This window comes from Mesoplodon bidens (assembly GCF_964165515.1).
Source record: "Mesoplodon bidens genome assembly, chromosome: 13".
Lineage (NCBI taxonomy): Eukaryota > Metazoa > Chordata > Mammalia > Artiodactyla > Ziphiidae > Mesoplodon > Mesoplodon bidens.
In genome coordinates this window covers 30,085,928-30,101,478 of record NC_138169.1, presented here as the reverse complement: position 1 = coordinate 30,101,478, position 15,551 = coordinate 30,085,928, and the positions used below count along the sequence as shown (strand labels likewise).

At 50.3% G+C, this 15,551-nt stretch overlaps 1 protein-coding gene across 2 annotated transcripts in view; it reads left to right on the top strand.

The window, feature by feature from the left end:
• Positions 1-3,342: 3,342 nt before the first annotated feature.
• Positions 3,343-15,551, top strand: part of APCDD1 (APC down-regulated 1) — a 30,987-nt gene continuing 18,778 nt past the window's right edge. The window contains exons 1-2 of one of the 2 annotated variants that reach the window (XM_081251696.1): positions 3,343-3,593; positions 15,263-15,446. In XM_081251696.1, the coding sequence (XP_081107822.1) occupies positions 3,536-3,593; positions 15,263-15,446 (242 nt within the window). In that variant the 5' untranslated portion in view covers positions 3,343-3,535. Of the gene's footprint in view, positions 3,594-3,665; positions 15,447-15,551 lie in introns of those variants that run through there. The other variant, XM_081251695.1, reaches the window with a different exon arrangement.

The window sequence follows — 15,551 nt, the reverse complement described above, 5'->3', positions numbered from 1 at the left end:
AGCAAAGGACTGGTTCTCAAAGACTGAGCCAATTATAGAGGCTCTTAGGATCTGCAGTGTTCATGGGAAAAGACAACTTGGTAACCATGTGAGCAGCCTTGTGAGCTGGTGACTGAACAATCATGGGCTTCCAAGTGTGCCTCTGATTTGCTTTGTGGCTGGGAATCAGCCCCTTTGTGTTTCTCCTTCCCCATCAACATGACAAAAGTTATTTACGAGTAGCTCCGTATAGTCTAGCATGCCTGCTGATGCTTCTAAGGGCATCTTGTCCAGCTGCCCCTGCCTGGGACTCTCCCATCATCACCAGGACCTGCTCAAGGCTTGGTCCTTATAAGTGGCCCAGGGAAGTTCCTTGTGCTGGTTTCAGGGGGCCAGATTCTGAGCAGCTCATAACCACCTTACTTCCTGCCTGGGAATGCCATCCTCCCAATTCTGCTACTCTAAGCATGTATCCACATGTAATCACTCTAAGACAAACTTAAACTTTTTGTTTGTTTGTTTTTCACTATTCTCTTCCAGAAGTGAGTACACTAACAGCAAACATAAAAAATAATGCAGAAGGGGCTTCCCTGGTGGTGCAGTGGTTGAGCGTCCGCCTGCCGATGCAGGGGACACGGGTTCGTGCCCCGGTCTGGGAAGATCCCACATGCCACGGAGCGGCTGGGCCCGTGAGCCGTGGCTGCTGAGCCTGCGCGTCCAGAGCCTGTGCTCCGCAACGGGAGAGGCCACAACAGTGAGAGGCCCGCGTACCAAAAAAATAAATAAATAATAATAATGCAGAAAGTGAAACCTATATCGAGGACAAGTCTCCCCTTCCAGACAGGCACAAGGCAGTGAGGGAATTTCTGGGAGCAGCGACTCTGGCTGGATGTTGAGGGTCGAGCATTTAAAGCTATGACACCACGTGTGGAAAATAAACTGGCAAAACAAATTTCAAACTGGTGACATCATTCTGGCTCTGTTTCTACCACACCAGTAAAACCAGTTGGAAAAACAAAAATGGAATCAACTTAATTGTCAAGCTGACACCAAACTATGGCGGGCCTGTTGGTTTTCTTCTTCTTTTAAATAACAAGATCAAATAATCATTTATGTAAGTACATTACCTAATTGTTCTGCTAACATGTGATGAATGACCTTCACATTTCAGTGACGATCGGCCCAGTTGCTTGTACATAAACACACCACCCCAACACCCTCTCGTGTCATTTGCTTGTTTCAAATATTCCCTGATAGACTAAAAGGCATCCAATGATGAAACACATAGAAAAGTAGACATCACCCACTATATGTTCTTGGTGACAAGGCTAAGTTCTGTTTAAGCAGCCAAATATGCTGTTTACATCATTCCCAACTGCCCAGCATTCACGAGAAAATCAAGTTCCTGCTTTAAACCCAACTGACCCTTGGGCAACATTCAAATCCCACAGGTCATAATCTGATACCCAAACCTAGTAAGAGGCAAGCATGTGATTGGGAAGAGTTGGTCCAGAGAGATGCTGCACAGCAAGCCCAACTCAGATACTCTCCTGCTCCTAGGTTTTATGACACCAACCGTCCCTTCTTTCACACACGGAGTCTTTCATCTTCCAGATTTGCAAACATCAGCACGTAATCCTCACAACATCCTTGTGAGGTAGGCAGGTGGTGCATGTTGCAATCCCTCATATTAAAGATGGAAAGATGACACTGATGGTGATAAAAACTAAAGCACATCGAACAGTGTCAGCACCATCACATCAAAAGACCTGTGGTTTTCTCAGGAAAAAAAAAAAAAAAAAAGGGAAACTGTCACATGTAAACTCATCCATTTTACTGTTTTACACAGATGCTAATGTCCAGCTAGTTTTGAAAGTCTACAGCACAAAGAGTTGAATTACTACATTGTTCAAAGGGGCAGAAAACTCTCTTGGAAATCAGGCATTCTTTTTAAAGTATTTTATTGATGCAAAACACCAGCAGAGTACAGAAATGTTCTCCTGATTCCATGTGGTCCCTGGCTGCTCCTCAGCCAGCGTGAGGAGGTGACATTCAGCCTCCCCGACTGACAAACCCTCCGGGAGGAGAGCCCTCCAGATTCATCAGAGCGCGCCAGGCACGTCCATCAGCAGGGGAGGCGCCTTAAATGAAACCAGTGCCTGGAATGGACTGATGGAGACTGTCCCTGGCTTTGGGTCTTCAAAGCCCATGTAAAACTGAACTTCCCAAGACCCACAAACCTTAAACAGAACCAAGCTTTGGGCTGAGAGGGAGAAGGGATCGGGGAAGGGGGCCTCTGAGATTTCTCCCGTGTCCCAACGAGTCCTGCCTCCTGGAAGGGGAGGGTGGAGGGCGCCCTGCACCCCTTCCCGGGTCAGCTGGGGCCTGCGGCCGGGCTCCTGCGCTCGGGACCCCGGCGTCAGGACGCGGCGCTCAGCATCCCCACCCGTGCGGTGGAAACCTCTTCTCTTTTCTGCCATCTCTTCTCTCCTCTCCTTTCCCTCGTTTTCACGTGCGCGCGGGCCACACACACGCCCCAAGCTTGGCATGCAGACCTCTCCGACCCGCTGGAAACCTGGGGCTTGCAGCGTCCTCACCCCTTTTGGAACGCTTTTCACAAGTGGGGAATCCTCCCCTGTGAGTGGAGGGAAGACAGGGGTCCAGAGCTGCCCCGGGTGGGCGCAGGGAGGGTGAGGGGCACTTTTTCCTCCTATGGCGGCGGGGGCCCGGGCCTAGGTCTATGATCCCCTCGCAGGAGGAGCTGTCCTAGAGGGAGCGGCCGAGAAGGAGGGGTGGAAGGGGGCCGGAGCCGGAGGCTAAGAGGGGATGAGGCTTGGGGAGGGCGGGGCAGGGCAGCGAGGGGAGTGGAAGGAGAAGAGAGCGGAGGCCCTGGAGAAGGAGGGGAGGGCCAGGGGGCGAAGAAGTGCAGAGGGCGGCGGAGCAGGGGCGGCGGTGCCCAGTTCCCTTCAAATCCTGCGCCGGGTCCCGGGGGGATCCCCCGCCCGGTCCAGGCCCCGCCCACACCCGTATCACCTCGCCCCGCCCCTGCATAGCCCCGCCCCGTTCAGACCCCGCCCTCCCCGCCCCCATCCAGGCCTCGCCCCGCCCGATCCAGGCCTCGCCCCCCACATCGCCCCGCCCACCGTCCAGGCCCCGTCCCGCCCCAGTCCAGGCCATGGCCCGTCCCGTCCCGCCCCACATCGCTCCGCCCCGTCCAGGCCCCGCCCGCGACCGCCCTTTCCCGCGGCGGCGCCCTGGAAATATGAAGAGGTGCTGCGGCGGCTGCGGCGGCGGTGGCCAGTGCAACGCGGAGCGGCGGCGGCGGCCGGGCGAGCACGGGGCGGCCGGGCGCGCAGGGCCGGGCGCGGGACGGGAGGCCGGGAGCGGAGGGGCCGGGCCGGGCATGGGGCGCGCCGCGGCCGCCTGAAGCGCGGGCCTGGCCCTATCCCCGCGCGGCCGGGCCGCGCCGCCCGGGCTGCAGGCGGGTCCCGGGAAGCTGGGTTCCCGGACGGCGGGCGGTGCGGCGCGCGCGGGCGGCCCCGGAGGAGGCCTGGAGATGTCCTGTGTGCGCCGCCTCCTGCTCACATCCCTGTTCCCGGCCCTCCTGCTTCACGGTGAGTCCGGGGGGGCCGGGAGCCGAGTGGACACCCCGGAACCGAGGGGGCCGCGCGGCCGGGCGCAGCCCCCTCCTGGGCGCCCTGGAAGAGGCTCGCCTTCCCGGGCGCCGGCCGTGCTCTCTCTGGAAGGGCGCGCACGCAGACTTTATGTCCAAGTCCCGGGACACTTGTGTCCACTCTGCGGGGTTTCAGACTATAGGGGGTCATGGAACCGCAGGCTATGCGACCCTTTACAGAGTGTCAGAGCGCTGGCAAGGCTCTTGCTGGGGTCCAAGCTTTGGGGGCACTGTGCAGAGAACTGTGATCATTTCAGGGAAAAAGCAGCTCGGGGTGTTTGTGTTCGCCCCTCGGAGGACGAGTGTGTTGAGGGGCTGGGGAGGGGTCTCTCCCAGGTGGACCGGTAGGTTCTCTGGACGGACTTTCAGGGAGCAGGGGCCTCCTAGCAGCCAAGGTGCAGTAATTAAAACCAGTCCCCTAAGTTCTCCGGGACCTGAGCTTGTTTCCTCCCGCTCTTCTGGGTCGTTTTGTTTCTGTTTCATGTGTCACATGTCATCAGCAGCTCTAGTAAACCCTCAGCCAGAGAACAGCAGGCTTTAAAAGAGTTCCAGGAATTGCACTGAGGAAAATAAGATAGCATTGCACCGGGGGTGGGAAGGCAGATTTTGTGCGAGATCTGTGGCGATCATGGGGACAGGTGGCTGCAGAACACGTGCTGATCCAGATGTCCTGGGCCAGCTTTTCCTAACGGTGGACACCTGACTGTTCAGCAGAGTGTCCACCAGGAGCAGGGCTCTCCTGCCTCCACACCCACCACGGGCACCCCAAACCTCTGCACATCGGGTCATCAGGTCAGCACCCTCATGGCCTCTAGGTTTCCGATCCAGCTTCAGAAGGCATTTGGCTGGCGCTGAAGGTCAGGGGTGACTCCCAGACCATCTAGGAAGGGGAGGAGACAGCAACCCGGGAGCCCTGCGCTGCTGTATTCTTTGTCACCCTGCTGGGGCCGGCAGTATGGGCAGCGCAGGTCCACAGGCCCTGCACACAAGTTGGGCTGGGCCAGACCTGCCTGATTGCCAAGGTGTGCCCAGAGCCCCAGTGATCCCAGACTTTCAAAGTCAGGATGGAAGGCTGGCAGTTCGAGGGCCAGAGAGAGAAGGTGTAATTACAGGGTTGTACTCCTAGGCCCATCTGCTTAGAATTACAGAGCCGTTTTCATCTTTGGCTGAAACATGAAACACATCAGAGCCAATGGGCAGATCAAACAGCAGCTGCCACCCACACCAGAAACAAGAGGCAGAGAGAGAGAGGACACAGGGGAGAGTGTCCCCCCAAAAATCTCTTGTCGTATCTGTGCAGGAAAATGGTCATATGGGCAAATGCCTTTAAAATGAAAAAGTACTTGACAATTTGGCATGAACAGAATGGTTTTTTTCATAAAGCCATTTGCCTTTTGGACTACAAAAGCCATGCTCAGAAACACAGCCTGGGCCAAGCCACCCTGAACTTTTCTTCCTTGTTTTGAGAGCTGGAAGTTGTAACCACACTTCCTGCACCACAGTGTGGTAAAGGCTGGTAAGGGGAGCCCAAGTATATCCTCAGTGAGGTTCAAGTATAGCCCCAGATCTCCAAATTCCAGCTGGAGTCAGCCTGAGCTCCTTGAGGTCAGGGGTTCACCCAGATCCACAGTGTGCAGGGAGGGAGTAAGGAAGGGGGGAATAAGCCAGTGGGGCCAGACCCTGTGCATGTGTGCACGTGTGTGTGCACATGTGCATATGACGAAGAGTATGTAAAATAAAAAAGGAGGTTTGCCAAGTTTAATGCAATGACAGGGATAACCCTGCAAAAAGTCATCCCATTTCAAAGTGAACCTGCAGTGGCAGAGTTATTCACACTGATGTTGCCCACAGAGCAACTGAGCTCGTGCAGGGCGCATGGGACTCCAACACAGAGGAGAAACTGAGGGAGTGGTCCTCTGGGTATAAATCTCTGCGATTTGAGAGAGGCTTGTCACGATTCCTTAGGATAATGTAAAGCACCAAGAAAAAATTGGGTATTCTCCGTTTCCCCCTTTTCTGCCTGATGTTTACTTGATTGAAGTAGTTTTAATGGGAAATGGGTATTAATCAACCTAACCCAAGGGAATGGCTTGAGAGTGTGTCCTACTCTGTAGTTAGGGGTTTTGCTAGTAGTTGAAAATTCTGTAGTAACAGATGGAGCTTGATTATGTATCTTAATAGAAGTTATAAGTCTGAAGGAAATTACCTGTACTCTTTTAGAATGGCTTAATGATTTTTTTCCTGATACAGAGGCATTTTTATTTTGCTACTTGTTGTATATTTATGACAGCAATTAGGTAGGTAAAAACATTTTCTATGGTTATGAATGTGCTTGGGACCAACTTTACGAAATTTCGTTCCAGACATCATTTATAGATTATTTGTTACACTAACAAGTCTCATATTAAGATTAACAAGTACACAAGGCCTTCAGGAAGATTCTGGGTGAAGATGCTGTAGAAACTATTGTGTTTGGCATCCAATCTTCAGTTTTTTTGGTTACTTTTATTTCAACTCAGGCAAGTTATAAATCACCCCTAGGTCCTATTGGTGAGTAAATTAGGGTCTGGAAAGACTGGAGTCCATTGTTTATTATTTGCTGTGCTTGAAAACTGTAAATGTAGTGGGAGAGTTCAAAATGTGGCGGCATAAAAGTATACATCTTGGTCTTACTTTCCTGTCCTCCAACATCTGAGAACAATTGCACTTCTTAATCCAAGTAAAACCTATTGAATGTCATGAAGGTATGCAGCTGGGGTATGTCCCTTGTCACTGTTTTATTTGCTTAGATGAAAAGCCACAAAAATCATTCTGTTCCAGAAACCAGATTAACATGAGATATTTCAGAAAAAGTGGTGCTTTAATGTGCCCCAAAGTGCTCATTCTCTTTATTAATGGAAACATTTGACTTTAAGTTTTGGAGCCGTTGTTGGGGAGATGTTCTTCTTCCATCGCCATTTACTTTTGTAGGATTCATCGACTTTTCTGAAATGTGAAGACACTTCTGAGCTATCACCTTTCACTTGAGTGTATTCTATTAAAACTGAAAAAAAAGTCCAAAACTGTGGATTACCGAATGACTGACTGCTTAACCAACAAAATGTGAGGAAACATTACAATAGGGTAAAATAGAATCTTTGACATATCATTTTACTGGAGACAGTTTTTGTGACCAAGAAAACATTGCCTTTCCTGCACCTTTTCCCCCTTAGTCATAAAATGTAATCTTGAAAAGAAATATTACTTATCTGCTCATAGCAGGGAGCAAGGGTCTTAGACAGATGGTAAATATTCTCCTTTGAGAGAAACTATCTTCAAGCACGTAGCTGAGCCGTCCCGTCATAGCCGTGGTCCTTCTTTTTCTCCCTAAATGAGTAGAGAACTCAACACCAGCGGATGATAGGACTGTGTAAACACCTACCGTTTAGGGACAGACTGATGACAACTTGATAGAATCAATTAAAGGGAAGCATAAAACATTTAGGACTGGAAATATGAAAGGACTCATTAGTGATCTTGTACACCTGTGGAAAGCTTACATGGCAGCACGTGGCCTCTGCGCGGCATTGAAGTGATCCCAAGGAAAAGCTCAGGAAAAACCTGCCACCATCCGAGCATGAGCTCTTGCTGTGTCCAGATGTTATGTGCACAGGCCATTTAGTTCTTTTCAATTTGGGTTCATATTGGGAATAAAGTTATTTTGGAATGTTGTGTGATAGGGATCTAGGTCAGAGTAAGGATGTGGTGTCACCCTGTAGTTACTGAGGCTCGTCTGTTCTCGAAGGGTTTTCTAGCTTCATGCCTTCAGCCAACCATTCGGTCAACAGGTACATTAAGAGGGCCTCCTGCGTGGCTGTGTCCCTGCCGGCTGGGGACAGGGCTGTGAGGAGGGGCAGCGCCCCTTCCTGAAGAGTCCTGAGAATACCTGGAAGGATGAGAAGAGCTTATTGGAGAGCCCAGAGGTGGGAGGCTGGCACACTGCCCTTGACCGCGGTGTTCGTCCCTGCTGGGAATCCCATCACTCCACACACACACACACACCCCACACACATCATGCACACACCAGACACACAAATACACACATACCATGCACGTAGTCAGACACACCACACACAGACACACACACCATGAACATACACATACACACACACACACACACGACTGTGTGAAGAGCATGGCTGTGGCGGCAGCCGTCAGCTCCAGGCCCAGCAGGAAAACCATGCTGTCTGTGGTTGGACCCCAGTGTCTGGCCTGGGGACCATGGCCTTAGAAGAAAACGACTTAGAAAATTACCTCATTTTCATCAAAAGTTAAATGAAACCAGGAATTTGAAATCCTGACTTTACTATGTTTCTCATAAAGGGAAAATGCTTTTAGATAAGGTTGAAAGATTGGCAAAAGCAGCTCTCTCAGCTTTGATCTCCAACAACATGGAACTAAAAGCAAGCGCTTGGTGAGTGTAGGTGCCCACCTGGGAGTGAACGGCAGCTTTTGTTCCAAAACATGGAAGCTGTGCAGGCGGTCACGTAGCTGCCTCGACTTCACAGCCCACATTACAGTGATGAGGGCTCTTTTACTGGGGCTGGGCGATTTCACGGCAAAGTAATCACCTGCATTTCCCCTCATCGCTCCCGTTTTCTCTGCTGCGTGTTTTTCTGCATCGCACCAGTTCCACCGTGAGATGCTTCCTCACTCTGGTGTGGGAGTGACGCAGGTCACGTTGTATCAAGGACAGAAAGGTGCAAAGTGAGCGGGAAAGGGCCTTTCAGAGACCCTCTCAGAGACCACCATTGTGAATGTCTTGACATTATATTTATTTGGTCGTTTTGATTTTATTTTTTTAAGCATTAAAGTACCTATGTAGTGACTAACCCGATCAAAGATGAGTTCAGTCCCAAGTGTGCCTGAAAAGTGTCTCCTTCCGAACTCATTTCACATTTTATTGTGTGTAAAGTGGTTTGGCGCTTTGGGTTCTCGATCTAGGTAGACAGGTGAAAAGCTGCTGAGTATATCAAGAGGATTCTCCCGGGGACTTGGCCACACGCCGTGTTTCCCTTCACGTGTCAGCGATGGGGCAGGCCTTGGAGACAACCTCGCACGCAGTAGGCCCTCAGCCACCTGCTGAAGGGATTACTCAGGGTCTCTGCTCCAACCCCTGCCCCATGCCCTTTGCCCTCTGCCTGGTCCCTGTCGGTGGCCTGGCTCGCTCTTGGAGAACAACAGGCTCAGCAATAAGCGTTGCTTCAGGCAACAGAGAAATACTGCATTTGTTCCCTTTGAAGCCTGTGCTCGGGGCTGCTTTCTGTGTGCAGAGTCTGGTGACTTGGGTGATGCCAACAGTCACCTGACCTCACGGGCCTTGAACTTAGGGTACAGATGCCCATGTAAATGGTTAATCCTGTGCTTCCTCTATTTGGGGAAATCTGGTTTTTTATTTGCTATCTCTGGGAGTTTTCACTCTCTGAACAGTAGACTGGCAATCATGGTAGTGGTAAAGATCATTCTGTAAAAATCATTGTGAGTGATTTCATCCGTGGAAGTGAAAAACTCTTACCTACACACACACCTGTGCATGTGATACACCCTCCAGAGCCCAAGGAGCTCATGTAGTTCTCTGCAAATGGTCATCTATAAAATTGTCCCCTGAAGCCTTCGGGAATTAATTTGTTTTCAACAGGAGAACAATTTCCTTCCAGGGTCTACATTTTTCTCCCACCCGTACTTGAAAGAAGCTGCCCCCTTGTCATAATCATTTGATCTGGGCCCAGGCCATGGGACCCCGGATGTTGGAGACCATTTTGTAGTGGGGCCACTTTGATAACCTGCTTCATCAGAAAGCCACCGGTCGGGGCGGTGCTGTGGTGGCTCCCACTGGCACTGGTATCAGGGGCTGGCTGTTCGTAGAACCTTTGACATTGAAGGCTGGTTCTCCACCCACTCCTTTCTGTTCCCGTGTAGTAACTGGAATTTGATATATGAGATAATATAGGCGTGAAGTGAGCCTTCGAGTGTTTTACAAACATGAGTTATTATCCCCATTACTGTAATTTTCACTTTGTACAGGGGAACGAAAGGCACCTATCCGATGACTTAGCCAAAGTCACCTTGAAGCCTGAAAACTCAGTCCCTTTCTTACTGCACTGTCCCTTTCTTACTGCACTGATGTTGTTTAACCCTTCGAGATGCTCTTTTCCTTGCATTCATTTACAGCAAAAATCTTAATGAATGGAGCCCAATGAACTAATCTTCGCAACTGACCAAAATATCTAGAATCCTCAGTTTATCAAAGTCTTGATGTTATTTGTGTGTGCTTTGATGTTGTGTGTGTCTTTGTATTTGTGTGTGTCTTGATGTTATTTGTGTGTGTGTTATGTGTGTGTGCCCTCCTACACGTGTGCTTCCTCACTCGTATGAGAAACACAAGGGGAAAAACCCTCTCTTGGACTAAATAGGGTTGTCACCTGTCCGCCCCACTACCTCTGTATCCAAAGCAACATCCCTCAGGCACTGAGGTTCCTAACGATGACCTCACTGTGATCTGCCTTAAGAGCCTGAAAGATCATAATGTCAACTGCACTCAACGTTCAATAGCAGAATTATCAACAACCAAATGCTGTGGTTAGTCAACACTTCTGATTATACAGATAATCCAATCAAGTGGAGGTTTTTAAAGTTATTCTATATAATAAGCACATTTATTATTATAACTAATAAGTACACTCAGGCAGGAACTATTATTACAGCTAGTCACCACCCTTAAGTTGGATGCTTATTTATACAATTGAAGACGTATGAAAGTGGACACATAAGTATTTTGCAAAAGTTTTTTTCCAGATATAGTGCTAAATTAGTACAGACCCTTACTTTCCTCTCGCCGTCTTTCCCTCCCTCCCTTCCTTCTTTCCTCTCTTTTCAAATAACTTTTTGGTAATACCTTTTCCCACAACATGCCAAAGATGGTCAGTGCCTCTCCGGGACCACCAAAAAGATTTACTGCTTTGTTGAAAGCAGTTCCCTTCTCTTATCTTTCTCATTTATTCAGGCAAAAATGATGCACTGAACCATGGCAGAAGCTTCATAATTGATCTTCCTGCTTCTTAGCCCTCCAAAAAAAGGGAAAAGCAGTCTTTTCACAATGGAATCCTTATCCTACGTTACACTGCTTACAGGCTTTGGGTGGTTCCTCTTCCCTGTTTCAGCCCAGTCCACCCTCAGGATGACGCACTCACAGCTCTTGATCACAGCCTGGCCTCTGTTTTGCCACTGTTCCCTCCTGGGCCACCCTGCAATCTCCCCTCCCTAAGGCCTCTCCATCCCCCCTGCACGAATCTCCCGCCCCCTCCTTATGTTGGGCATGTGCTATAAACTCTGCCTGGACCACTTCTGTTCAGTCTTCGAGGCATAGCTGCCTGCTCCCTCTGTCTTTCTGAGTCCCTTTATAAGTCCATTGGGGTTCTGATTTCTTCCCCAACTGAGGATTCCTTGGGGCATAATGTTTGTAGCTTCTGTGCCTGCACAGTGCCTGGCCCTGCAGAGAGTCCTTTCTGATTGTTTGAATGAGTGAGTTGCTAGTTTGAGTCTCAGATTTGGAGCTGACATAGTTCTGGCGATGCAGGAACACGGGGGTCCCGGGGTTGACCAGAAGTCTAAGGCTGGTCTCCTTGGAGGGCACCCATGGCTGATGCTGAGAAGGAAGTCATGGGATGTAAGGTGAGAGCATTCCACATGGCCTCCCCTGTGGCTGAACTAGGTGCTTCAAGTGGCCTTTTCATTCCCAGCCATTTACTAGAAGGAGGCCTCACATGGGGGTGGGGGGTGTAATCCATGTCCCGCACCAAACGAGCCAATAAGTGTTGGTGACCCCTGTCCATACTTGACCCTAAGAGACGGCTTCTCCTGCCTGACAGCAACGCCTGCTGTCACTTGACCCTTTTAATTTTGCTCCCTAAGGGTCATTGAGTTGGTGGGTATTTCAAAGGAAAAAGATAAAAAGAATAAATTCCAACCCTATTTTCCCATCCTAAAGATTCAGTCCCACCCTCGCGAGTGAGCCCTCAGCCACTGTGTCCCGGGGAGGGGCTGGCTGTCGAGTCCTCCATCTGGCTATCCTGCTGGCCTCCTGGGCCGACGGCCTTGCCAGGTCCCTGACGTTGGCTCCTGTCTGACAGGAGCAGTAGCAAGACGGAGCTTGGTCTCTGGAAACTCTGAGTGACTTAATCTTCTGCCTGCTTTCTAATGATGTGCAAATTGGTGGTTCTAGGATTTTATGTCTTCCCCACCCCTGGTTAAAAAGCTGGCTGTCGGCTCCAGCCTCCTGCACAACCGTGCAGGTCCTGAGCACCACAGCCCCTTCCTTTGCCTCTGAACTCACCTCCTGCCCAGACTCCACCATCCCACCCTTGTCCTTGGACGTGCAGTCCAAGTGAGACCTTAAGAGCCTCCGGGTCAGAAAAACTTATCTTCAATCTTCTTTATGCTTCCAACCCTTAAGCTACACAGAGTGGCAGCGTGTAGTTATTTGTTAAACTGAGTAGAGCTTGTCACCACCCCTGCCCTCCATCCAGGTCACCAGTTAGTTGGCTGCCAGGAGCCCGGGCCTCGCTCTGGGCACGCTGTCCCTCCAGAGCGCAGAGTGAGCTGGGCTCCAGGAGACTCTTACCATTATTCCAGCCATTCTGTTAGTTAGGAAGGCCTTTCTCAGGACCTCCAAGAGCCTTACTCATCATTTAAAATAATAGCAACTAACGTCTAACAAGAACCGTGAACCATGTGCTAAAGGAAATGATCTCAGTGAATCCTGAGACCAACCCCAAGTGACGGCAGTGCTCTCACCCCCTCCGTACGGATGAGCACACGAAGGCTTGGGGGTGTTAAGTGACTTGTTTATGGTCACAGTGCGGATCATGTGTTTCATCGATTGTAGGATTTACAGGTTTTCATGTATAAGGTCTGGGCAGTGGGTGTGCATCTCCGGTGGGTGGGGCCTCTGGCTCCTGTGAGCCTGCAGGTGGCAGTCATGCGGCAGACCTGTCATCGCCTGTGTGAACCTGGACCCATGCTGTCCTCATGTCACTTCCTCTGTGTGTGTCCTTGTTACTCTCCATCTATGGTTTAGTTGCCAATAGGTTGGTTTTGAAAATAGAGTAAACACTGCAGCCAAGTGTTAGAATTCACTTGTAAACTCCACTCTCAGCGCTGAAAAGAAAAACAGTGTGGAAATCAGGCAGCCCAGTAACAGAGCCAGGGGTGTCCGTGTAACATCAGTGGGGCGAGTATTTATCACGGTGAGGGGGGTAGTAACTGCACTTACATATTTTCTGACCGAGAAACAGTTATCTGGGAAGAAAGATGCCACAAAAAGATAAGGCTGTGTTTGAGCCTTGTTGTCAAGATTCGTGCAGAGCAAACCGATTACCTGTCCTGAGTGAAGCGTTGCAGCTGAAGGCCAGACACGGTGCCAGATCTCTTTGGAGAGATAAAGCAGTCGGAGGCCCTGTGCATGCTCCAAGGATGTTGGGACTGCTGCTAAGGCAGGTGTCATCGTTTAAATGCAAGTGCTTTTGTCCCTGGTAATAAAATAATGATGCATCTTAATCACTGAAGTCTTGGATTTGATGAAATCCTTTAAGTGGCTGATCTAGTTTCAAACCCAAGCAGCCCAGCTCCACAATTTCACCGATATCCACTCCCCTCCCGGTTTTCCTTAGCTTTATGGGAAAACATTTGCAGGGTGTAAAGGAGTTTATAAATCAATTTTTAGAACATAGCTTGGTTGATCATGAGAGCATGACATCTTTACTGAATGCTGGGTGTCATATTTAAAGAAGACTCTTCCGCAACTCCCAGTGCTTTGTGACTTGAGTTAAAATATGTATTTCTGCCACGTTACAATTTATCATTCAATTGACCCACCAAATGGCAAGTTGTACTGTTTGATTTCATTCCTGACGGAATTTAGGAGGTGCTTCCTATCAACAAGATGACCACAACTCTTGGGGTCGGTGGAGGTATCCCCCCATCCTCTAGTTTAAAGCTAACTGAGAGAGATCAGCACAAGTGCCAGACAAATGGGGATTAAAATGCTGGAATTGGGATAAATAACCCCTCAGAAGTCACAGTACAGGTGGATGTCCATGTAGGATTGCCAACAGGTCACCCCTGCATTTTCCAGACTTTCCACCTGGCTGAGTGCCACAGCCCAACCACTGAAGGGTCCTTACTATGGGGGTGGGAGGGGGCTGATCAAAATGCATGTATTTTATGTATTTTGAAAACAGGCTGGTTTTGCAAAGAAACAGAGAAAAATAGCCCAGTTAGAAGGCTTGTTTCCTTCTTCTCTCTGGGGAGGGTCAGGGACGGAGCACCCAGGACCATCGTTTCAGTGGAAGTGCCTTCCCTGGGATGGGAGACCGAGGTCACGGAGGGGGTCCTCGCTTAACAGCCCTGAGCATTAGTGTCTACTCCACCTGACACAGGTTTCTGAGTTTTAGTGTCGCCCGTGTTCTAGCTCAGGTGTGACTCACCTGGTTTGGCTGAATGGGGTTGCTGGTGAGGTTGCATTTAACATTCATTGCAAAACGATGACCACAGTTTCATTAACATCCATCTTTTATTGTTGTACGTTTGTCTAACTAGTGTCATTTTTTTTTTTTGCTAACACAGTGCTGAATTCCTAGTAGGTCCACAATAAAGACCTCTCAGATTGTGAGTCACTTCAGGAGTGAATCTCAGAGGAAACAGTGGGCTTTCAGACGATAACTCCATCTGTTTTCCTTGCCTTTTTCTGCACACGAGGCTGGTGGTGCTTTTGCATGTGTAAATTTTGGCCAACCTGGACGACGTGAAGATAAACTTAGTCCTAGTGTCCCTTTATCCGTGGAAAATACAGATGTGCAATCAAAACCCTGTAACATGTTTGTTTGTCACCAACTCTGAGGGGCAGCCTTGGAAGATCACTGGGGGAAATGCCACACCTGAGCCCTTATAGGGCGGGCATAGGACTTGCACCCCCTCTAGAGGGCGTCCGTTTGGGGATTGAGAGACCCCGAGGTGCATGAGGTAGTGCGGGCAGAAGGGAGTCCCCACTGTGGGGCGCCTCCTAGCTGTTCCCTGGGCCTTTCTCCCCGTCTCCGTTCACCCTTCACTGAAGCTGCTGGCTCTCTGCCTTCCCGTCTGTGTGTCACTGCACCTGTCCACCCTTTCTGACTCCCCTCTCTACCTGTCCCCTCAGCCCCATCTCCAGCCTTGATGGCTCTGGAGCACGCAGTTCTGTCCCCTGCAGCCCTGCACAGCTGCTCGTGGGATGCACAGCCTTGTTTGCAGTTTCGTGGACCTGGGTTTGAGCTCAGGCTTTGCCAGGAGCTCGCCAAGCGACCTCATGCAAATCACATTCGTTATCTCCACAGACCCCAGTTTTCTCACCTGGGAGAGGATCTTCTGGGACACTGTAGAATGTGAATTCTTGGAGAGCAAAGACAGTGATAAAACCTGGCGTTTCCCACCTGTGGGATGTCCCCACCTGTGGGATGTCCCCGCCTCGGGGACAGCTCCTCAGCTGGCCTCACGTCTCTGCGGCTCCCCTGACACCTGCCTTGCATGTATCTGTTTCAGGGCTGGGAGAGGGCTCTGCCCTCCTTCATCCGGACAGCAGGTCCCACCCGAGGTCCTTGGAGAAAAGTGCCTGGAGGGCTTTCAAGGAATCCCAGTGTCACCACATGCTCAAACATCTCCACAATGGTGCCAGGATCACTGTGCAGATGCCGCCTGCCATCGAGGGCCACTGGGTGTCCACTGGGTAAGAGGCTGGGGTGGGGGGCCCGGGAGGTCCTGGAGAGCGCACTGCTATGCAGAGCCTTCTTAGGTTTTCTCAGGTGCACAGAGGCTTTCTAGAATCTACAGT